This window comes from Dicentrarchus labrax, unplaced genomic scaffold (genome assembly GCF_905237075.1).
Source record: "Dicentrarchus labrax unplaced genomic scaffold, dlabrax2021, whole genome shotgun sequence".
Classification (NCBI taxonomy): domain Eukaryota; kingdom Metazoa; phylum Chordata; class Actinopteri; family Moronidae; genus Dicentrarchus; species Dicentrarchus labrax.
The window spans coordinates 29,742,040-29,767,376 of NW_026136705.1; the positions used below are offsets into that span (position 1 = coordinate 29,742,040).

At 40.7% G+C, this 25,337-nt stretch overlaps 1 protein-coding gene across 3 annotated transcripts; it reads left to right on the top strand.

The window, feature by feature from the left end:
- The first annotated feature begins 1,043 nt into the window (after positions 1-1,043).
- usp28 (ubiquitin specific peptidase 28) lies at positions 1,044-24,692 on the top strand. Of its 3 annotated transcripts, none has more exons than XM_051401936.1 (26): positions 1,044-1,198; positions 3,436-3,513; positions 4,567-4,687; positions 5,551-5,638; positions 6,518-6,680; positions 9,684-9,770; positions 9,934-10,071; positions 10,897-10,967; positions 11,061-11,137; positions 11,224-11,372; positions 11,459-11,586; positions 12,227-12,322; positions 12,407-12,586; positions 12,763-12,971; positions 13,625-13,695; positions 13,940-14,168; positions 14,707-15,033; positions 16,153-16,283; positions 17,318-17,590; positions 17,708-17,803; positions 18,681-18,859; positions 19,492-19,570; positions 20,368-20,447; positions 20,878-21,001; positions 22,047-22,245; positions 22,436-24,692. In XM_051401936.1, exons 1-26 carry the CDS (start codon positions 1,154-1,156, stop codon positions 22,612-22,614), a joined length of 3,597 nt encoding a protein of 1,198 aa, XP_051257896.1. In that variant the 5' UTR covers positions 1,044-1,153; the 3' UTR covers positions 22,615-24,692. The 3 variants fall into 3 exon arrangements, with proteins under 3 accessions (XP_051257896.1, XP_051257898.1, XP_051257897.1); XM_051401938.1 differs by having other exon boundaries at positions 16,159-16,283; XM_051401937.1 differs by having other exon boundaries at positions 3,439-3,513.
- The last annotated feature ends 645 nt before the right edge of the window (positions 24,693-25,337 follow it).

Sequence of the window (25,337 nt, forward strand, 5' to 3'; positions counted from 1 at the left end):
CGAAGGGGTTAATAGGTTGGAATATTAATAAGGTTTAAATTTGGAAGAAATTGTATATATTTATCTGTGTACTTGAAGGAGAAAGCATTAATATTATGAATATGAGTACTTTTATTTTATTTTATATTATATTACTGATCAATTCATTTATGGTTCACTTGTTTGATTGATTTGTTATTGATAAATACAGTTTTATCAGTTTTTCATGGATCATTTTGACTTTGACAACTGATAATTGATATATATTATATTGGCTAAAATATCAGCACAAATCAGTTCAGTTCAAATTCAATCCTAGTCTTCCTCCTGTAGTTTATTTGTATGTAATTGTATTGTATTGTAATGCAATAAAAAATTATTATAAGTTATTCATAAATTATTTTAGGGGTTGCAAATTTCATTGTCAAACTCTTTTGAAATTATTTATTATTTATTAAGACATATATCAACTACCAAACTGTGTCAGTGTTAAAAATTTAAAATTAAATCTAAATTAAAGTTTTCTATGTATGTTTTATTGCAGGAGAAATTGTAATAGGAGCTGAAATCACATTACAGTATGGAGACACACTGTAAAAAAAACTTTATTTACAAACAGGTAAACATAGACAATACATGAAGCTGCAAAAGTTTCTTATTTTTACAATATGGGAGTGATGTAATGTGTGAGTTCACTTTCAAAATAAAATAAATAATAATATTGGAAAATTTAGATCTATGAATGTGAGTTATTTTGGTAGAGGGATAAGAAAAAAACAATACATTTTCATATAAAACTGTAAAAACAACAACAACAACAACAACAACAACAACATAAAAGCACAAACAACTTTCCAAAAAGACCAAAATAAATCTCCTGGAGTCAGTTCATGCAGTAAACCCATACGGATGGTAGAAACAGTTTTAAATCTGACACAGACACCGGAAATATTATATTTCCGTTCAGAGCTGTGAGAGCGCGAGCCCTCCGGTGCACACCCACCCACGCGCGCGCGTGTTTGTGTGTCTTTGACAGGTGAGCGCGCGCGCAGCTGGCCGGTGCTCTCTCTCGGCGCTTTTGACAGATGGAGCTGGTTTGAGTCGGGACTCGGGGCTGAGAGCATATTGTGGGACAACGGGAAAGAAATTTGGTTTTTCTGTCTTTTGGTCTGCAATGAGAGGGGAACAGGCAGAAAATGGAGAGAACTCAACGAACTCGGTGAGCGCAAAGGATGATGGAACCGTGTTATTAACAAAAAACAAACAAACAAGTGACATGTTTGCCATCGGAATGCCCCGAGGAACTAACACAACACTAACCCCCTCTGTCCGCCCGAAGCCTGTACTAAAAATCTGTCATTTTAAAGTTAGTTTTCATATTGTTGTTTTTTTTGTAAACTCTATAGACCAAAAATTAAATCAATATAATGTTTAGAACAGATTCTTGAATTCGGCACACATAAAATACACCAAACCTAGCAGGGAATTATTTATAAGCATATATTTTTGCTTCTTAGCTAAATAGGTCTATATTTCTCATTTGCTCGCTAAATTATTGGAATTTAGTTTGTTTTCTTAAAGTTATTTAATGAGTTATATAACTATGAACTTATGCAGTTAATATGATAAGCAGATGCTTGTCACATTTTAAGTCTAATGTTCTCAGTTGCTGGGATCAGTATCATATTCCATTACATAACCTACAGATACAGGCTATACGTGATTTAATTTCCTTTTTTCACCTGAATTCTCACTAATAAAAGTTAATCACATTTTTTTTAATTCAGTATTTTGATCTGTAGCCATCCAAGCAGGCTATTTCTTTATGAATATGCCTTCCTCCAGAACTATAACAGCTGACATTGAGCCAAGCTTTTCATATTTTTGTGCACTATAGGTTTACATACAGTTGACATTCGGTGGGGTAATATAAGAAAATTCACACTGTTTTGCCTGGTATTGACATAGGAAGTGTGTGTGTGTGTGTGTGTGTGTGTGTTGAGAGAGAGAGAGAGAGAGAGAGAGAGAGAGAGAGAGAGACACCCAGTGCCTTTGTCACTCAGGTCTGGTGGCATGGTGAGCGGAATGATAAACAGAAGCCTGCACTATCCATGTCAGTAGCCTAAAATAGCGGCAAACCAAGAGGGTCTCAGATAGCCCCCGGACTCCATATAAGTCTGGTCAGCCTGCTCTTGGCTTCCTGTGTGTGTGTGTGTGTGTGTGTGTGTGTGTGTGCGTGTGTGTGCGAGAGAGATACCCTGACATGTTGACACCTGCTGTTGGGGTAGCAGGCTTAATATAGCGCCTCTGGCTCAGCAGACTCATGTTATTTCTTTCTTCATGTCTTGTGTCTATGAGGTCAAAACATAAGGCGGCCTCTGAGAGTTTGTGTTTACCCGTCTGAACGTGGATTATGTTTGCTCAATACTTTATTATTTTAAACAGTAGACTGAACTAGTTTATTCAACATGTCACCACCCCCAGCTAGGATGCACAATACAATACACAATACACCTATTTGTCAGTAAACAGTAAAGGTGAGCTAGCTTAGCTTTACAGAAAGACTGGAAACGGGAACACAGTCTGCCCACCAGAACCTCTAAAGTTCAGTAGGGCTGCAACCAAACTCTTTTCTCGACTAATTCATTAATTAATTAGTTGTTTGGTTCATAAAATGTTAGAAAATGGTGAAAAAATGTTACCCACTGTTTCCCAAAGCCCAAGGTGACATCCTAAAAAGTTTTGTTTTGTCCACAACCCAAAAGATATTCAGCTTACTGTCACAGAAATATTCACATAGGAGGTGAGGAAATCTGGGAATTCATTTCATTTTAACAGTTTTTCTTTTTTTTTTAATGACTCAAAATGACGAATCGATTAATTTAATAGTTGACAACTTCACTAAATACCACGTTTATGTATTCTGTTTGTATAACCAATCATTTAAAAACCAGAGTGTAAAAATAGCATTTTGCCAGTAGCTTCCTGGAGTCTCCCTGCTGGTTGCTTGGCAGTTGGTCCTCTGATACGCTGATATGCATATTGAGGCCATTGAATTTGGCTTTGTTCGTGGACCTCATATAGGCATGACAGGTTGACATTTGTCCTTCGGCTCCAGATATAACCTGTGAGTGTCTGCCCATCTGAGTCATGGGGCTAAAAGGGAGGCTAATATGAGCTATTATCCTCAGGTGCCAAATGATGGGCCTCCAGTTTGTTCCCAACCACAGTTCATAGGGGCAGAAAGTGGGATATCTGCTGGTTTCCACAAGGGTTAAACATGGGTTGAATCATTTAAAATAACCTCCTTTGCTATGGAGAAGCTTTGGAAGAAAATGGAAGTAAATAGATATATTATTATTCTTCCTGTACCCAGTCAGTCATCACTAACCCAAACTATATGAGAGGATTTAAAGCCTGACTATTGTTTTCCCGTTGTCCAATCCTTTCCCTCAGCAGAGCGAGATGCTGATCAACCAGCTGAAGGAGATCACCGGCATCCAGGACCCTCAGGTTCTGTACAGAGCCATGAATGTAAGAAATCAGCCTCGGTGTCGTGCAACGAGACAACGGATGGTGTCTCCCTCCTGTGCACTTGGTGGTTATTTAGCCACAATTAGGCCTGTCACAATAATTACGTTATCGACTTACCATACAACACGTAATTATCGCCTGGCTGTCACAATATTGACTTAGAGGGTGTCATCAACATTTTAGCCAACATGATGCCAGAAGACTGCCTCTATTGCTTAAGGAACCCAGTGCCAAATGTTTGATATTCATTTAAATAGAAGGAAATAATGTGCTAGAACTTCAGTTGTTCTCTGCTGATATTGTTAAGCATTAAATATAAAATAAATCAGTTTACTCAGTGATAGAAAATGGGGGTTCCTTAGGAAAGGGTGGGAATTCTAGCCTTAACGCTCTTGGAAGACAACCGATTGTTGTGTTTAGTGTTTTATGGTGTATTACATCTAAATATTAGCCAGAGGATGTCAGAAAAGGGTCCTTTGTGACCTGGCCTACTGTATATCTGTAGGGTTTGTCAGGTGATGAGCACAAACATGTCAGGAGGTGTGTTATTACAATTCATCCTGTGAACATGAAGTTCTGTGCTGCTAGTTGGCTAAAAGGCATTGCCCTTGCTGTTCGCTCCTGTTCCTGAACTGTAATTAATGTTAAAGCAGCACTCTCTGATTACATTAAAAGTTCCTCCAGGGTGCCAAATTTCTGCTTATGTTTTGAAACACAACTGCAAACAAACAAATTAATAAAAATCCCTGGGAGCTTGAGTTAATAGGAAGAAGTGATAACGCTATAATAAACAGTGTGTGGTGCAGAAATCATCCCACCTGTTGCACCAGGGGCAGACAGACACACAGCAGGAGCTCACAGGATTGGGAGGGGTACATGCTCTCATATAAGGGGTCTTTTTCTGCATCTTCTAAATTAATTGACTTTATGTGAGCGCATTATTTTTAAATTATCTCCATTTTCTTTTGTCACTTTGTATGTATTTAATATTTATTTCCTGTGGTGTACTGTAGAATATCCGCCCTTATCTTTTCCTTGTCCCCTCTCTTTAAGGCCAGTCAGGGTGACATTGGACACGCTGTTGGACTGCTGACAACTCAGCCTGCAGAGGTTCAGGATCCGGGGGAACCACAGGAGTTAGAGACCTCCGGAGAGGCCTGGGAGGGCCAGAAAGGTACACTGGGGACAAAGAAACAGACTTACATTCACATTAGTGTCAAATAGTTTTCATATTTCAAAAACGACTACACGAGGTTGACAGCAGAGATTACAAACGTTCACATCTAAAAGTAATGACCACATTCATTTTGAGACCCAGGAATTAGGGGAAGCTTAGGAGACAAAACAGGAAGAGGAACTCACTGTTCTTCCAGAATAAAGCTGTTTTCAGGATGTGGGCTAATTACATAACTAATCAGTGACACTTTGTTAGGTTTAGAGCTTGACTTATTTGGACCACTGGTAGGCCTTTCAGACATGGAGCATTGCTGGGTTCATTTATGTGTTAAAGAAAAGCTGGAAACAGTTGTTTCTCTGATCTTCTCTGTCCGAAAGAATCACATCCTGTTGGTGTGTTCAGAAGTGTGCTCTGTACTCTGCTCTGTAGTGGTGCCATGGTGTACTAACCACACCCCAGTACTTTTAAGGTTAATGGCACATCTTAAAAAGGTCCAGTGTGTAACATTTAGGAGGATCTATTATCAGAAATGGAATATAATATTTATAGGTATGTTTTTATTAGTGTATAATCACCTGAAAATAAGAATTGTTGTGTTTTCTTTAACTTAGAATGAGCTGTTTTCAATCTAAAGGAGGGCCAGGTCGCCTTCTGTGGCCTTACTTACGGACAAGTATCTCCTCGCATTTGTGCCAGAAGTAGTTGAGTGAGGAATGAGCCGAGCTCTACGTAAAGGGGAACTGATTTTCAGATGTCTCAGGGTCAAATTTTACTTTAAAAAGTGGTCAGCAGTGTAGTCAACAGCACAGAAGAAGAATTAATACATTTTAATGTATTGAGTTAATGTTGTGTTTCTTCAGGACTTCCTAAAGATGAACTGCAGACCGCCATAGAGCTCAGCCTGCAGGAGTCCCACAATGCCCAGGAGGAGGAGAGAGAATTTAACAGGTAAGAGACGAGCTGGTTTTTACACAGTGCTTCCTTGTTGACTGTGATTGTTTTATTTACTTCTGACTTTCATGGAGAAAAGATTAGAAATGGGAAATGGGAACAGTGGATTTGGGTGTGTTTTCTTTCTTGCTTCTCTGCCTAGATTATAACCAGGATTATCAGCAAGAGCATCACACAGCCAAGACAGTCAGCAAAGGTTACAGCTGAACAAAAACAGTTGCCAATGGAAAACAGTATTGACATTCCCATAACATGCTGAACTAGGATGATAATCATTACCTGCTAAACATCAGCAGCTGTCTTCCTTCCTGAGAGACTTTACCTTTGATTGATAAAGGATATTTCATGAGGAGTACAGTCTAGACCTGCTCTATATGTATACAGTGTAAACTCAATGTGCTTCACACACAGCAAATATGAACAAGATCAAATATAACATGAATACAGTTATTTATCTACTCTGCCCAAAGAGTGAGAGAGAGGTATACAGAGAGAGAGGCCTGAGAGAACAGGTAGGTCTTAAGCTTGCTTTTAAAGGACAGCACAGTTGTGGTACATCTGATATCATCAGGCACTTTGTTCCAGAGAGTTGGCCCATTATGACTCAATGCACCTTCACCAGATATACTTCTGATCATGAGTACAGTTAGGAGAGCAGTATCTGATGGTGTGGGGGTTCTGTAGAGTGGAATTTGTAAGCAGTGAGCCGGTCAGAGATGTATTTAGGAGCCACACCATTAAGTCATTTATTTCATTGGAAGCCAGTGGAGTGCTCTAAGTATAAGAGCAATAAGTCCATTTTTTCTTCCAAGTCAAGCTGTGTTTAATGGAGTTGTCAGTTCAGCGTTTTCACCCTGATAACTTGGTGCTCTGCAGGGCTCTGGAGGCCAGCGCAGAGGAGAACGCAGCGAGAATGAAGAGGAAGAGATGTGAAGCCCAGAGTGAGACGTGCAGTCCTGCAGACTGGATCCGCCAGGACGACTGGCCCGTGGGCATCCGCAATGTTGGAAACACCTGCTGGTTCAGTGCTGTCATCCAGGTGAGAATGACGAGTTACATCCAACTGCAACATTCATAGTGTGGAGGTCATTTTTACTTCACAACATCGGCACTATTTGTCAAGCAAATTCACCCATAAAGGCCGTACGTCCTTTGACAGTCACTCAGTTGTAAAAGTGGCTAAAACTGTAAATCCTCATTCTGTTATCCTCCTTTATTAACTCAGTACATGTGTTAGTTTCTGGTCACTGCACCTGCTTTTAAACTGACCTCTCTGGAACACAGTATTTGGATCTCTGCTGTGTACATACTGTATTTGTTGTGTTGTTGTTTTTTTACATTTGTATGTTTTAACTGCATCAATGTGATGTGCCTCCTGTTGCTGGCCAGGTCGTCATTGTAAATGAGAATTGGTTCTTAATTGACTTATCTGGTTAAATAAAGGTAAAATAAAATAAAAAGTTAAACTAAGTTTGGTCAAGCGGTACCCATAGTGACCTTTTTCATTCTAAAACATTATAAACAACTAAATAAAACAGACCATTGTGGTGCAGATAAATACAAACAGCACTCCTGAGAAGTTTATATCTTATTATTTACCTCATATTTTATCACTTTCCTTTGTCTTTTCTCTTACCTCAGTAATAGTAGCTGTGGTCTGTTATGGAAGATAGGCACCATTGGATGTATAAAAATATTCAAATTCAAAAGTACAAAATTCATAATATGGCTGCACACCTAAGATACAGTCTGTGAGTCCCACCAGGCTCCGTCTGAGAGCCCACCTGTTCTGTCTCACATTCTTTTCTGCTAAAACTTAAAATAGCTCTCTCACTTGACTTAAAAAGCATTTATGGACTTTGAGTTTCCCTTCCAAGATTTCTAACTTTAGTCTGCGAGAGGTGTCGCACCTTGTGCACAGTCAGCAAACGTTGGCTTTCACCAATCTTCTGTGATCTTAAAAATCAGTGCAGTATTTAGTTTACTAGTGATGGTCTGTATTTTCTGTCATCTGGTTCTTCTTACCGACTCTATGCCATCCTAACAGAGTTATTAGACACACCAGGAAGAAAACAAAAAAGGTGTGGACATCTCTCTGCTAGATGAGAACACACAGTATTTGTTTGAGCTGCTAATTCTATTATAAGTCCATTCCAGGCTGAGTTTAGTCGGGGCTATCAGGTGGCTCGGCAGAAACCGGAGCCCTCATTGAGATGCACGGACTGTGCGGATAATTAAATAGTGAGCGATCTGATGATGGAGCGAGCAGTGGACTTCCTAGTCTGAGCCTGAGATGGACAGAGAGGAGACAGTGATTGCTTGTCCCTTGTTGACCTCTGATATACTTCTGCATCAATTTAGAAGTCAACTCCCCCCCTAAGGACAGGGAGGGGTTGTTCTCTGGGAACAGAAATGGGAAAATGAGCGAGTGTTTGAATACAAATGGCGTTCCTTTGTGTTTGTTTCTTGCTGGTGTTGATAGTGTTTGTTGAATTGAGCTGTTATAGATTCAACAGAGCCCGGACTCTTGATAAAGCTCCCCTTAAAAAGTAATTATGCTATCAGATTGAGGCTGAGTGACCACATGATTCAGTTGTCAGCTCATATTCCCTCTTTTATCCTTTGTGGTATGAATTACAGTAAAGCTGAGATAAGCCGTAATTGAATTTCCAACGCAAATGGAAATGTATATCAAGATATTCATAAGTGCTCAGAAGCCCCACTCGACACCACACGTGACACATAAGAGAATCTGACTGATATTAATGCATTTTTTTAGGAGAAATACGAGTATTTTATAATAAAGTCAGGGTTCCCACGCGTCCTGGAAAACCTGGAATTTTAGAAACTAGTTTTCCAGTCATTGAAATTAATTAAAATGACTAAATATCCTGGAAATAACTGATGTTGTCCCGGAAATTTTTACTTAACCCCCTCCCTCAGATCAGTGGAAAAAGTTATTTTCTGTCATACATGCTGATGTCCTGCCTGTAATGAACCTCATCATAAATCTGCATCATTAAAAAGGGATGTCAGCATATTAACATTATCAGTACGTACTTTCATTACACTTCTGTTGGTCATACAGCCTACTTACTTCTATCTCTATATATTGTCAGATATTGTATTATAATGTACAAACTTACCAATATATACATTTCTATTTTTAAATATTGTTAGATATTGTAATATAATCATAATTTCTGTTTTTAATGTTGCGTGGGCACCTTGAGCCGCTTGAAAAAACAAATTTCCCCCGGGGATCAATAAAGTTTTTCAGATTCTGAATGAGGTATGAGGTTAAATCTGTCAATACTACACCTGCCGATAAATTATATGACTGTTTGTGACCAAGTGCTGTCCTGAATTGTCAAGAAAACTCCTGGAAAATGTCCTGGAAATGTATTTATTAAAAAGAGTTAAAAACAAAGTTAAAAAAAAACATAAAATTCAGAAGATGTTTAACTTTTATTGTATTAGTGCAGCCAATTTTTAATCATTCAGATAACCTCGATACTCACTGAATGACTTTTAATCAACCTGAGTGGTCAGGGATGAAGGGCCTAAAGCTGCACTGTCTAATGTGTGATAAATACAGAAATAGACAGAGATATGCATATACATTTCTCTCTGAGGCACAAGCTTCATTTTAAGCGCTCCATTTCCCAAAACCATCTGAAAGCTAAGACGATAAAGTCCAGTGCTTCCCGGGAGCATCTTAAGAGGCTCTGGGACTTGCAGGAGGGCCCACAAACTACATGTTTCATTGAATTCAAAAACTCATTAATTAGTTATTGCCATTTTGTTGTAACCTAAGTCTCTTAAAAGGCCCATGTGGTACATGGTGAAACATATGAATGTAAAGTGGAAGTAGGACAGCTGGAAATGCTAACAAGCCAAATATTACTGGCAGCAATGGAACATATGGTATTTTGCATATATCACTACGGTACATGACCACTGTAATCAGCTTGTAATCACCCACATCTGACCTCCACTGTAAGGCTGCACTGATGACACTTGTTTTGTTGTCTTGTTGCAGTCACTGTTCCACCTGCCCGTGTTCAGGAGGCTGGTTCTCAACTACCATCTGTCCGAGCGATTACTGGAGAAGTGTAAGAGCCACTCTGTGAGTAAATACTGTCACCAGTACCTACAAGCATTTTACAGAAAACAGCGGTTCACTCTGCCGCTGACATATAAAGGAGATACAAGCTGTGGGGATATTCTGTTAATATAAACAAAGCCACTAGTGAAGGGGATGAGGTCTGACCCTGATTCTGTGTTAACAGGACAAGAGGAACATAGCTTTCATGCAGGAGCTGCGCTGTCTGTTTGCCCTCATGGTCGGCTCCACTCGCAGGTTTGTGGATCCGTCCGCTGCGGTGGAGTTACTGCGAGACGCCTTCAGGACGAGCGAGGCCCAACAGGTACACTGTAACACTTTTTTTGTTTGTTAATGAGGCTGATCGGTTTATATCTCAGAGGGTCAAGCAAGAATCTCAGCATCTCATGAGATCTTTGTAGAATAAAAACAAGAACATACACAGATTCATGGAAGAGAAACACGAACAAAAAGCAACCCGTTGAAAAGGAGATGTTGCAGCTCAAGAAATTTATCCTCACCATCTGTGAGGCGTCACCTCTGGAGAGAGAATCCTCTCAGTTTAAACATGCTTGAGATCTGCAACTAGTCTTGGAGTACATTAAAGGCATACTATGAGAGAAAAACTGGAGTCAATTCAGAAAGTGGAAAAATCAGCTGTGGTGAGAACAGCCAAGCACACCTCTAAATGCGGATACTACCTGTGTGTTTCATCTATATATATTTTTACTTTTAGTAAGTAAAGTTATTTCTGTTTACCTTTATTTTTGTTTCTATGTTTACACCTGTCTCTCTTTTAAACTCTCGTCTCTCTCCTCTGTCTTTCTCCCTTTTCTGCCTCGCTTACTTTCTAACGAGATTGTGAGACTTTCATTTGTGTTTTAGGAGGATAAAGAGAGAGCGAGAGATTACACATGAACCCGAAATATGTACCAAGTGTGAAGATGAGAGGGTTTGCCATAGAGTCAGGGTCTTCATCAGTGGATGGAGTTTTCTCAGTTTTCATAGAGATACTGTAATTCAGCTGTCATCTTGTGACCTTAGTATGGAACTGTGGTCATGTGATAAGAGGTGGTTATACACCTGATCTCTATCCTTTACTATTACAACCCTTCCAACTACACACTTTGTACATTTTTCTTCATTTCAGGATGTCAGTGAGTTTTCCCACAAACTGCTTGACTGGCTAGAGGATGCGTTTCAGCTTGCTGCCAATGGAAGGTAAGCTAAATGTTGATCTCATCCACATCCACATGTAATATTCCTCTTCTCTCTTTGTTTGCATGCTTTTACAATTACATGTTTTACTTCCAGTAACGCAGAAGACAAACAACAAAACCCCATGGTCCAGCTTTTCTACGGTACCTTTGTGACAGAAAGAAGACATGAGGGTATGGGTTTTATATGAGCTTCTGCAATGCTGACAATCCGTATGAATTCTCTTCTCAATCACTCACTTCTATGTGACTCTGTTTAGGTAAGACTTTGTGTAATATCGAGCAGTTTGGCCAGTACCCCCTGCAAGTCAACGGCTTTAACAACCTGGACGAATGTCTAGAAGGAGCTATGGTTGAGAAGGAGATTGAGTCACTACATTCAGATCACAGCGTCACATCTGGCCGCGAGGTGAGCAATTACATCAACTCACTAACAATAGGATTTCTATGTATGCTGCATTTTCAGTGTTTCAAATTTTCATATCTTCTTTGCAGAGATGGTTCAAAACGTTGCCACCAGTCTTGACATTTGAACTGTCTAGATTTGAATTCAACACCCAGCTCGGTCGACCTGAAAAGATACACAAGAAACTGGAGTTCCCACAAATCGTTTATATGGACAGGTGAGACTTTGACTTTTTCCAACACGGGGAAATAAAACATCTACAGCGGGCATAGGGATAACTTTAAAGGTCACATAGGCTGCACTTTCACCAGGATTGTCTCTCTAACGTATGCCATCTGGCTGTTACATGTCTATTTAAAGATTCTGGAGACATCCAATACCATGACAAATACCATGATGTAGTGTGAACAACGACACAGCGAGTAATGTAGACATGTTGTGGGTCAACAAACTGTCGCTGAAGTTGCTGCTGCATGAGAGAGAGAGACAGTTTCCCCGAGCCAGCACGCCAGCTCCAGACAGCAATACTCACTCCTCTTCTGCTGCTATAGCTAACACAACAACAGCATATCTAGGCAAACTGGAAAGTAAGCTGTATGTCAGTGGGTGAGTCTTTTAATGTTATCTGACACTCAAATCCTGGCTGCAAAGGCTGGAATAATAGGTTGGAGTTGTGTGGCTTGTTCCGATCCACTTTGTTTGTTTCCCATTTAAGCGTAAAGCTAGAGGGCCGTGAGGAGATGAATTAGAAAAGAAGTTTCATCAACTGTAATTGCTTACCCCACCTTTAAATGTTGCAACAAACCTTACACATTCACTGATCAATTTTGGGGATTGTGTGATTCTTCTGTGAACAGATATCTTCACAAAAACATAGAACAGACCCATGAGAGGAGAGGAGAAGTGAAGAAACTCAAGGAGCAACTCGCAGCCCTTCAACAGAAACTTGAGTGGTAAGTTACCTGTTGAAGCTGAGATTTGACTTTCAAACTTCTCAAATAGATCTTGTGCTAACTGGGTCCTGTCTTTATCCGCAGCTACAAAAACTATGGCTCAGGACCTACCAAGTATCCTCTGGCTGACATGCTGCAGTTTGTGCTGGAGTTCGCTACCACCAAGCCTACAAGTGTTTCCCCAGCGGAAGATCTGAGACCAACTTCACCCTCACCGACTCCTGCAAGCCACCCCCTCAGTGACCCCACCTCCAAAGACAACAGGTTGAGTACACAGAGGACTAGAGAACTGTACAAAGACAAGAGCATATTTCATTTAAATAAGTCCTTTATTGCATCTTGTTTCTCTAAGCCTGCATCCTTAACTCCGTCAATTATCTCCTTCTCTCTAATTAATATAAAACCCAACTTGTCTTTGATGCCTTTCCTGCTTCCCTCAGTGAAACTGGAGACACAGATTCACCAGAGGGCCTGGTTGCCGGTGTTTCCAGTTGCCAGCGGACCCCCATATACAAACCCTTCACCCAGTGCAGACTCCCGATTGACTGCCCACCACACCCAGCCCCGCACAGCATCACTGAAGAAGAGCTGCACTTCGTTAAGACCTGCCTGCAGCGTTGGAGGACCGAAGTAGAGAATGACATAAATGGTACGCTCATAATACAGTATATCGTCTAACAGTTATCATATAGTCAGATAATCAGTTTGCTTTGTTTCCAAGACTACACAAGTGTTGATTGAGCTTAGCATTATGGGCTTTGTTTTTTGGTCTGTTTAGCTGCTAAATGTTCCACTATGTTCTCTAGTTAGTCCACTTTGTCTGTGGTTAAAGCGAACCAAAACAGTAAAGATGCTGGTCATAAAACCAAAACAATGAGCTGGAAGATGCTCAAATGCTGTATTTCAATAAATACTGATTAGAGAAGCTTTAAGTTAATTCTAAGGTTTAAGTCAGTTTACATGCAACGAAAACTACTGACACATTGGTAAGAAAGTGCTCAATCTTGGCACTAGAAATTGCCATTGTTGCACTTCTTCTTCCTCTTGGTTGCACCAAAATATCTGGTATATCAATATGAATAACTGGTGCAGATGCAGAAAGAACCTCAGAGCTCTATATATAGCCCATTATATCTACGTCTCTCAGCTGACTAACTCATGCCTGTCCCAGAATGTAATGCATGTGAATTGTCAAGTTGAATCATACTCCTGTGACTCGAATACTAGCTGGAGATATTCACCCTACTCTCCCAAACATTCCCAGAACGGGGGAAATAATGTTGTTGTTTTATTGTTTGCCAGAGCTAAAGGCCAGCATTGACAGGCTCAGTCAGACGCTCGAGGTCATGTACTCCGACAACACTCTCTGCCAGGTAAGACTCACACTGACCGGGTTCTCTCTGAGAAACAGCAATTCAATCATCTACAGCTGCAGCAAGTGCATTAATTGTTCTTCGTGGCAGCAGAATACAATTAACAACAGATCAGATGGATGTTATACTGCAGTGAATTTATAGCTGAACGGTCACATCTCAGATACTGGATCCAAATATTGTGGGCCTTCAGTATTTTATACAGTGTTTGTTCAGCGCTGCCTCCCTCTCTGCTCGTGTGTAGGTCCCCTACAGACTCCACGCAGTGCTCGTCCATGAAGGCCAGGCATCAGCAGGTCATTACTGGGCCTACATCTACGACCATGCCAACCAGCGCTGGATGAAGTACAACGATGTAAGCATCACGGAGTCATCGTGGGAGGAGCTGGAGCGAGACTCATTTGGAGGCATGACCAACGCCAGTGCCTACTGCCTCATGTACATTGATGACAGGCTACCTAACCTCATCACAGGTATGTCTCTGTGTGTTTTTCAGGTATTCTATTTGATTTGATAAGATTACCTCAACCTTAAATAATCCTAGAGGGAATTTCTGATTATTTGAGTACAGCAGAAGATGATTTCTTAAAAAGAGTGAGGAACCCTGAGACCATATGTGTCTGCATAGATCTCCATGTTTTGGTACAGCCGTTCTGATGTTAACCTCTTCCACTCCACCTTTCCCAACATCAACCACCCATTTGTGTCAAGGATCTTTAGAGGCCACATAGAAGTGGTATACATAAAATAAATAACTGGATTTGGGTAACAAAGAGTGGTTTTGAATTAAAGAAATGAAAATAAATGAATATTTTCAGTTATGTAATGTAGTGTTAATGTATAATTATTATTCCACAATGTTAGAAACTAGAACAGTAAAAAGCACAGTCTGCCTTTGTATTAAATATTAATTAAATATTTACAGTACAGTGGCATATTTGGCCAATATTCTTCAATAAGTCTGTTTTATTATGTAAATCTATTAACTGACTCTACCCCACATCCACACAGACGACACAGACGATGAGACCGGCCAGGTGCTGCATGGCATGGACTCCCTGCCATCCATCCTCAGACGCTACGTCCATGAGGATAACCGCTGGTTCCAGCAGGAGCTCAGCGAATGGGAGGAGCAGTTCTGCCAGGCCGCTACCCCACAGGGAGAGTCCACAGCCTCTGCAGAGCCCCCGAACCCCAGTCCAGACGATGCACACCAAACAGAGGTTGAGCCGGCGCCCCAGTCGGGACCGTCGACTGAAGAGCTGAACCAGGGGGCTTCTTCAGAGCCACAACCAGACACAGAGGCAGAGAAGGATCCGGAGCCTGATCCAAGAGAAGGTCTGTAGTGGTGACTGTAAATAGCCATTGTAATTCTAATACAGTAGCATGGATTTTAAACAACAACAACTTTTTGGGGAACTTCAAATATACAGTCTGCAGATTTGGAAGCATTATTGCATTTTTACATGGTATAGGATGAATAATTCATGATAAGATGTGTGGTTATTCAAAAGGGGCTTTTAGCATCTATGTACATCTTGGCCTGAATATAGGGAACTGTTTCTTTCTCTTGTATACCCCAAGGATGACATGCTGACTGCCTAAAATGGCTGAAAACTACAGAGATTAACAGAAAATCACTCCCTTCTCCTCTCTATTACTTTAATAAACTTATTACTGTGTATATCAACATATATTAAATCAAATTAGTTCCGGCCAACCTGGACGGCAAACAGGAAACCAAAGCAGAGAGGCTATCACCCACAGTCCGACCCAATTAAGAAGCTCAACATTTACAAATTATACCCAGAGCCCAATCTCCCATCAGACCCAAAGTTCGTTAACTCAACTTAAATAGTCTGATGGTGAATAAAAACCCATTTAAGGCAAAAATAATATTTATAACAGGTGGATACGTGGAGATACGCCGCAGTTCAATAAGCCAAGAAGAACCAACCCAATCTCCCCACAGCCTGTTTAGATGAAGTGAGGTTTCCAAACATATAAACCACAAAATATGGTTAGATTCCTTCATTAGAGATTCACCTGGAAATCCAGTTTGCTGACTTCCCCATTGCCCCCATTTATAAGAGGAGTGTGATGAAAATCCTTATAAAAGTCCATATTAATAACCTGCGTGTACATAGCAGGCCACTGATAATATTCTACATGTGCAGCATTATGAATATGTGAAAGAAAGTAATGAACAATTAATATATTTACCATCACAACAAGACGGGTAAAGCGAATTTCAAGGTCAGGAAAATACCAAATGGTCAGAGCCCCCTATCTTCGTCTCTGTCTAGGCAACACTTGTGATCGAATTTCTCCAGACCTCTGTTAGGCTGATAAGATTTGTATGATGGGAGAGTTAGAGTTATATATCCTGCAAGTTAAGGTTAACCTAACAGTGCTTTTCATTTACAGTCGTGTGTGTGTCCGCTCTCTTCCCTTCAGACTCAGAGTTGACCCCACCACCGCCACAGAGCCCTGGCTGCCAGCCGGACGACGGCAGCAGTGCAGCAGTCACTGACATCCTGGTTCCCAGCCAGAGCTCCACCTCAGCTGAGAAGGAGTTTCAGAGTCAGGTGGGAAAGTCCATGACACCCTGTACGCCCACCACCCCCCACCCTGGTTCACCTCCACTGTAGAATATAGGTCAGAAATTCTAGGCCACAGAAATAAAGCGTGTACATCTGGGTCAAGGATCCCATTTCACCACTTAGCATAGCGATGGAGAGCAGTAATATACAGATAGAGTAAAGGTCAGCTGACTTGTTTGACAGTCGGTAGCTTGTTCAGAGGCATATCATAGCATTTTTTATTATTCTCAGCTTTTGTTTTGGTCAGAATATTAGAAACACCAATGCAGTCCAAACTAAAGCCACTGAGTTGAATCAGCTTCATAAATATGAGAGTTATTGTAGGTTGTTCCATTAGATGGCATTAAGGAAACTGGTAACTTAGTTAAGTGTATTTCTAAATTAGCTGCAGCCTTTCTGCTGACCCACCTGCATATTATAAGACCAACCTTTCACTGGATACAAGCAGCCATTTTGAATTTCACGCCAACTTGTTTACCGTCCAGATATATTCACTCTCCTGTGCAGGTGTTTATGTGTAGATTAGAGCAGGTGGATTTCTACATGGAGGCACACTATACAAGTTTTATAATTCTATTCATGTAGAACTTGCTTCACGAAGACACGTGCTAGCATAAAGGCATACGGGCTTAAAAGATGTTGTGGAAATAAAGCCAGATTAAAATGGAAAACAAGGTTAAAAAATTAAAATCCAAGGAAGGGGCCTTCTGAGATATATGTAGGGGCGAGGCAATGGATTTGTAGAGCAGGATTTTGAAGTCTCGTTTCATGGACCTTGTGGATAACGGAGCAGCAGTGTTTGAATTAGTTGTAAATGTTAGGTAGACAGAGTTACAGTGGTTCAGCGTGGATGATATTAGTGCACGAATGACTCGTTGATCAGAGGGTGAGAGAAAATGTCCAAAGTGTGCTAGAATATGTACAAGACCCTGAAAGCCCTAGACAGGACAAGTGGATACAGATAATGGATGGATTGAAGGCATACTAATGTGCATCTTGTTAAACCTTTTCTCTGTCAGGCCCCTGAAGAAGAGCTCGGTGACCAGGAGCCATCTGACGTCCGGGCGAAGGAGGACGACGACGCACAGGTGGCAGGCCTCGGCCCTCAAGCTGAAGGTGAGCCAGAGGCGTCCGGAGAGGCTCCTGAACAGGAAGCCAAGCAGGAGGATGAGGAGCAGCGGCGGGTGGTCCCGACCAGACAGCGACAGACCGAGAACGAGGTCTCGGAGGTGGAGATCCCGAACGTGGGCAGGATCATGGTGAGAGCTGATGCTGATGGATACAATGAGGAGGTACGTACGTGTCGTGACGTGAATTCAGTAGCTAATACCACTCGTTTTTTATTTCTTTTTTAAGATGGTTGTAAGTTTGCTGCCCAGTTGATGTTATAATCACTCTCTTTTGCCCAGATGATGCTGACTCCAGCTATGCAGGGCGTCATTCTGGCCATAGCCAAGGCAAGACAAGTGTTTGATAAGGAAGGCCCTGAGGCTGGCCTCATCAAGGTACGGCCTCTGAGGGATATCGAAGGTCCTCACGTCTCACATCAACACCACAGTGCACAAAATAGTAAACTAATCTTGTTTGCTGATCTGAATTTTGCCAGGCAGCATAAAATATTTACGTTGCCATATGAAACTGCGTCCTTCATAGGAGCAACCCGTTCTTTAGCTACAGTTCTGAATAGTTCAACCTCTTTAAATTCTGATGTTTTAAGGGATCCTGCTGGCTTAATATTACTTCCTTCATTTATCTGCATGTAACATTTACATTTTCTCAACAACGTTAATCATAAGTGGATCACAAGGCTCCTAATTGATCGGAAGATCGGAATTTTTAATAATCTATTTCAAATGTAAGAAGGTCAAAGCTAATATCAAAAAGAGTGTGTTAAGGGGTTTTTTTGGCTCATAAGGCCTGAATTTAAATGACAACACAGAAAATATTGCAAGTATATACATAAAAAAATCAGCTTGATACTTTTGTTTGATACTTGAAGCCCAAAGTCAAATAATTTACTTGTTTATATGTATTTCTAATGAGATTTTCAACTTTAGTAATGCATTATAAATGAAGAATGCTAGCCTGTCAATGTCTGTCAATTATTATCATACTGGCAGATTTAAAGCCACTACGAGGAACTTTCCTTTCGTGTTGATTCTGGCGGCCCTTGTGGACAAAAGTGGTAGTGTTTCTACCGCCTGGTTTCATTGATTTCAAGGGGAATCTGACCCAATGGCAGGCATTAAGAATAACTAATTATGTGTAAGTCATACAGAGGCGTTACTATTAAACCGAGACTGTTTCATAACCAGTTAAAAACTCCTTGCAGTACGTTTAAATATAATTAAAACTGAGATAAACTGCCCACTGTTCCTGCAGGCCTTCCATGAGGAGTATTCCCGCCTGTATGAGCTCTCCAAGGAGGAGACCACGCTGCAGGAGGACGCTCGTCTGCAGCACTCTCTGGTCTACTTCTTCCAGAACAAGGCACCCAATCGCATAATCGAGAGGACGCTGCTGGAGCAGTTTACGGACCGCAACCTGAGCTTCGATGAGAGGTACTCACATGCACACACAGTTAACAGACAAACAGACAAACAGCCTCTTGATTAGTCTGTTATATTGGATCAAGATTTAAACACTTGTGGAAGTGAAAATAAAGCTTTTGTCACAATCTAGGTTGAAAATGACACTATGAAGGAAAACAGAGATCAATGTTGGCCATATTCTATTAAAACAAGTTAGAAGGCTTTTAGAGCCCCATGTACAGAGGCTTTACTTCAGCGGTCATAGGTTCGACTCCAACCTGTGGCATTTTGCTGCATTTCATCCCCTCTCTCTCTCTCTCTCTCTCTCTCTCTCTCTGTCTTCTCCGCCTCCTCATTTTCCAGTCTATTTTTAAGCTGTCCTATTAAATAAAGGCAAAAAATATACTTTAAAAAAGAAAAGAAAATGTTCAAGAGGTTTCTGTCTGAGGGGCACAACGTGTACACGTCGGAGAATTAAGTGAGTAACTAAAGTAAAACATGGTTGGAAGGAAGCCTTTAGTCAGAGCAGCAGCACTGTAAAGTACAGTCGAGCATATAGAATGATTATGAGGCCATCTAGTGTCCAGAGTAGAGACCTGCAGAATGGTGTCCCGGTCCTGTATTAAGTAAACAGCACTGACATGATCTTTCTGTACACGCAGGGCCATCAGTATCATGAGGGAAGCCCGATCCAAGCTGCGCCTCATCAAGCCAGAGGACATGGATATGGATGAGTACTTGGTACTGTCTAACAGACAATTTACCTATTTTCTGGGATAAACTGTTCTTGTTTTGGGGGTTCTCTTCCGTCTTTGTAATGATTTAACAGAAAATCTGTCTCTGCAACTATTTATTTATATAGCTCAAAATCACAATTTGCCTCAGTGGAGTTTACATTCAACATCCTCCAGATGTATTTTTAGTTGAGAGAGGTTTGGAGATCTTCCTCTTGTGTGTTTTGGTTCATTTTGTAAAAAGAGAAATGGAAAAGTTTAATGAAAGTAAAGAGGTTAAAATGTATGGTTTACATTTTGTACTACCTTGTAATTTGCAACTTGTCATTTCACGTTAATGTTAAAAAAAGTGTAATTTCCTCAACACCACCCCCCCAAAAAGACCCTTTTAAAGGGTAAAAAAGAAGAAATGTCAGGAAGAGCCACAGAGGAGAGATCATTCAACAGAATCTACAGAACAAACCAACAAAATTTGATTGAAAAAACTTTGATTGCTTTAAGGAACAACATACCAATCATCAATACGTAGAATATAAGAATATAAATTGTCCTTAATAAAAGGATCTGTTGATATTTTTTGCTCAGCAGATCCTCTAAAAGACCAACCAGCAATGAATGAATACTAATGAGAAGTTTTGTCTATGTAGTCATAGACCTGCAGTGCCATTACGAAATAAAGCCTGTATTTAGTTATTCTCAGCTGGCATAAACAGCAGCACCTCTACAGTGTGATCAGACCGTTTAAAAACAGCAGATTGTTGTTGTTGTTGTTGATTGTTGGTTGTCCCGTGTGCTCTTTGACAGCAGTGGCATGATGACTACAGGCTGTTCAGGACCGTGTTTGTCTACCTGCTGACCGGGTTGGAGCACTACCAGCACGGGAAGTACGTATCCAACGTTCACCGCCACACTACCCGACCAGCGTGTTCGTCAGAAAGCAACAATAATCATAGACATACATCACAGAGAAAAAGCCACAATGCTTTCAAAATCAGCCTGTATGGAGGTGGATCTGCAAATACACAAATTACACAAATAAAATCTGTGAATGCAGTAAATTAATTAACAAATAAACTGAAATGGATATCTTTCTCACATTTACAGCTTAAGAAAAGCCCTTTGTGAATCCACTTTTTATGTGTTTATGAGTTTTTAGACAAAAAATCCACTTGTGACTGGTCAATAGTAGGAGAGCAGTTTATGTAGATATTAACATGGTTGCCGTGTGTGTGTGTGTGTGTGTGTGTGTGTGTGTGTGTGCGTGCGTGCGTGCGTGCGTGCGTGCGTGTGTGTGTGCGTGCGTGCGTGCTACAGGATGCGGGAGGCCCTGATCTACCTGGCTCACGCGTACGAGACCAACACCACCCTGCTGAAGAACGGAGAGAAACGTGGCGTGGACAAGTCTGTTATTGCAGGTTACAGGCGGAGGTGCCTCACTGTGAGTACGGCAGTCAGTGCTGTTGTTATTGTGAAGCATGAGAGCAGTGAGCTACATAAAGGTTAGAATAACAATGGAAAATGCAGCTTTAATGGCAGTCTGAGCTTCTAAAATCTGATATTTATTGTCTGCCAAGACTCATCCGCTGGGAACTGTCAGTGCCCAACCGACATTTCTTGACATTTGGCCAATAGTTGCTCAAATATTTTGCTCTGGCCCAAATGGCTGTACAAACAGGAAGCATTAAATAAGAAGCTTGGTGTCCTGATTACAGCCTCAATTAAATATACAACAATGTGGAGAAATGATGCATTTTTGTTGTGTGGAATTTCAAACAGTGACTATGAAGTGGGAGTTCATTAAGTTCATGCTCTGGGGCTTTCAGTCACATGAATTTCAGCCAGTTAAAATTAAAGAGTCATTTTGTGTAGATTCTGGCGGCCCCTGTGGACAAGACCGGTAGTGTTTCTAAGGCTGACCCAGTGGCAGGCATTAAGATTAACTATATAGAAACAGCCAATCTACTTTCTGATGATCTTGTTTAGTCTCTGTGGATCATATGAAGGTATCAGCATTACATTAAGATTGTTTCATAACCAGTTAAAAACTCCTTGTAGTGGGCTCCCGGTTAGCTCAGTGGGTAGAGCTGGCGACCCATGTACCGAGGCTGAGTCCTTGCTGCAGCGGTGTAGTATGTTGTAGTATCTTTAAAGTGTCCAATTCCATGAAAACAAAGCAACTCCATCTGCTGATGTAGCTCATTTCATATGATTGAAAGACTGACAAACTCTGTATATGTAAGATTCATTTTCAACCCTTAAAACAAACGGGGACCTTTAACTCCTCACCTTGCTGCTGTGATGTACAGGTGTACTCCAGGACTCTGTTACATCACTGCTGGGCACACAGCTTTTTTAACCTGCTGTTAAGTTATTCTTAAAATAACCACCACGTAACCATCATAGCTACTCAGTATGAGGAGCTGATATGATTACGATTATAAAGAATAATAACTGTTGCTGTCGATCCTCCTCCCAACGTGCAGGCACTGAATGAGAGCGCATCACGGCTGTTTTGCAGCGGCGAGGAGACCAATGTGGAGGAAGGGGTCGCCATCATGGACGAGGCCGTCATCCCCTGCCTTCACCTGATGAGCCGGGACTCGACTCTATCCCAGGAAGACCGGGACGCTATGGAGAGCATCCGCAGCCACTGGTGCTGCTGCCTGGGCCAGGACATGGATGGTGAGATGAACACATCAGCACATTTTATAACGACGTCCTTTAATCCAAGCACCCAGGTTTTAAATATTCATTTCCCAAAGACAGAACCACATTTAATTTCAGTTTAATCAAAACCTACACTAACACTAACAATCTGTAAACTACAGTTACTATGCTGAGATAAACACTGCGTTTCTCCCTCTGTTTGCAGACTCATTGCAGGTGAAGCTGGGTGAGTTTCTGCCCAGAGTTCTGGACGGTTCAGCCGAGACAGTAGTCCTCAAAGACCCTCCCAAAGTCCACGTCAACCAGGCCCACCATGACCTGTGCAGTCGCCTGGCCGCCGTCATGGAGTCCATCCACAACACCTCGATAGTCACCGTTAAGTAAAGCCCTGAACGAAACCCCCTGACGACCTCCCTGAACCGTGCGTCCGAACCTGCGAGCAACCTTGACCGATGGATGGTTGTGTGCTGACCGACTGCGGGGTTGAGACAGATTATGTATTTCATTTTATCTGCTGGTTTTTTACATTGCACATGCATATCATTTTGATGTTTTACCATAGAAGGCTGTAAGCACTAGATAGAGGATGGGGCACCACTTCAAAACTCAGCAAACCACTGGTTCTCAAACTGTGGTACAGTACCACTAGTTGTACGCAAGCTCCCTCCTGTGGTACGCAGAGGAATCTCTAAAATATATATTTTTAAATGAAGTAAATTCATATAATACTATCAAAGTATTACAAAATGTCTAATGAAAATACTATAAGATTACTGAAATTTTATTTAAAATAGGTTCCTGTAATATTTTTGTTTTAATATCAGCCTGCTATATAGTCATATTCATGCACATAGCACAGTGGTTCCCAACCTGAGGGTTGCCAAAGCTGCCCTTGGGTAAGGGGGTATAAGAAAACTTTAAAAATAATACAGTAGTATACACAGTAGGCCTATATCATAGTTTTTGTTTCACTTCTGTGAATAAAACTAGATGTAAAGTAAATTGTCTAATAAAACAATGTCCAAGTGCCAGCAAAGAAGCCTATTAAGTCTGTATGATTGTTAAAAATGATCAAAAATACATAATACAGACAAAGAATTGTATAAAAACAGGAGAAAATCTGCTTAGAATTCATCCAAATCTCGTTTTACACAAACGTCTTGCTAAGTTCATTGTACAGTTTTGAATATAATATGAAATATCCATAAAATATGTCACTTAATCAGTTAACTAAATGATAGAAAAGGGGTCCTTTAGGGAAAAAGGTTGGGAACCACTGACGTACCGCATGCATACATCTATTATTCGTATACCTGGTGGTGTATGAGAGCTGTGTGGAAGAGTTTAAATGCTGATTTGTTTTTATTCTGATTATTAAGAATGAAGCTGCCTCCTGCTGTATTTTATCGTCGGTCACAATGGTTGTGTGTGGAGAGCCTCATATTTTCTGTGGTGGTACCAGGTGTAAAATGTTTGCGAAACACTGATCTAAATGATGAAAATACATCAGCAACTTTTAATGTATGCCTTCTGCCTGACCACCGACCACCGCCACCATCAGCAACCCACGAAAAAATACTTCAATCAGTACTTCAGAATCATAACGGCCTTAAAGCAGCAGCAGGTTATGCAAAAAGGTAGCAGCCCCCTGTATCCAGATATCAGTGAACTTCTAAAAACATACATTCATCCTTTTGTTCGCCCCTCCAGAGAGCACATTGCGGACAGTGGTGGCACTGCGTAGTGGCTCTGAGAACTGTAACACTTCATATAGCTGCAACCAGTTTCTCACCAGCCGAACAGTTATTCATGAAAGCTGAACCTGCTGAACCGAAACAAGATGTCATCAGCAGGAGATCACAGTCGCTCTGATCGGCACTCCACATGGACGTGTTTTATTGGCCGGCAAGCGTGTTAAGTTTAAAAACTGGCAACAATTGGACTGTCGCTCAACTCTGCAGGAAGTGACTGGATTGGTACGATTTGTTGTTGTGTTGCTAAGCAGTGTGAACGCACAATAAGGCCTTTATACAGGGCTGAATAAAAACCCCTCTAGATATATACTGCACAGTAACAAATGATGTTTATGAGCTTTTTTAAATATATGTTTTATATTACTTTGTATTTTTCCAAAACACTGTAGGAAATTTTACATGTAAGTGAAGCTAGAAAGAAAGATATCTACAGTACTATACAAATATTAATGGCAGGGCTGCTGCACACTTGACACTGCCCTGCTGGACAGCACCTTGCTCAACAGACATGCCTTTTCTCTTCGTTTGAAAACATGTAAAACCTTAAAAAGGAAAGACATAGAACAAGAGATGAAGTCCTTTTTTATTTGTCTGAATCAGGATTTTCTGGCCAGCAACATGGAGCTAACAGCCATTTCTGGCTGCTGATGTTACACTGCTATTTCACCTGTAGTCTGTGATGATACTCAATAAATATTTTAAATATTCTGTGTGCTCCTTCATTATTGTAACTACTACTACTACTACTACTAACTACCATTTCTGTCATTGACTTTAGGAAAATATGTCAAGTATATTCAGTTTCTTCATATTCTCTGTGGCATATTTTGTTAAAGAAAACAAACAGCTCAAACTAGATTTTTCAAAAATATCTGAACTTTGGCAAAAAATGTAAGATGGAGATAGTACGAGTAGAACATACTATAGAAGTCAAAAACCAGTTAGACCACAAAGTGTTAAAGGAAGAAGTGGAAGAGAGCAAACATGTTTGCATTGTAATAAGTGAAAGTGTTGCACATGTAATACTGAACTGTATCACCTAGAATGAAGAGAGGGTAACTTCACAACAAAGGGTGAGAGAGGCCGGACGAGGAGGATGGGATGTAGACGGGATATTAGGAACAAATGGAGAGAAGGGCTTATAGATCTTTTAGGATTGTTTAGTAGAATATAGTTTTTAGTTATTTTTTTAAATTAATTGATTTATTTTATTTATTTATTTATTTATTTATAGACTAGGGTAAACTTAACTAGAGCCTGTTCTACATACTCCAGGACGGTGGTGGCGATATAACTTTAAAGTTTAGATTGTAATCCAAAAAAAAAAAAACCTGGGGTGTTTTGACCCCAGAA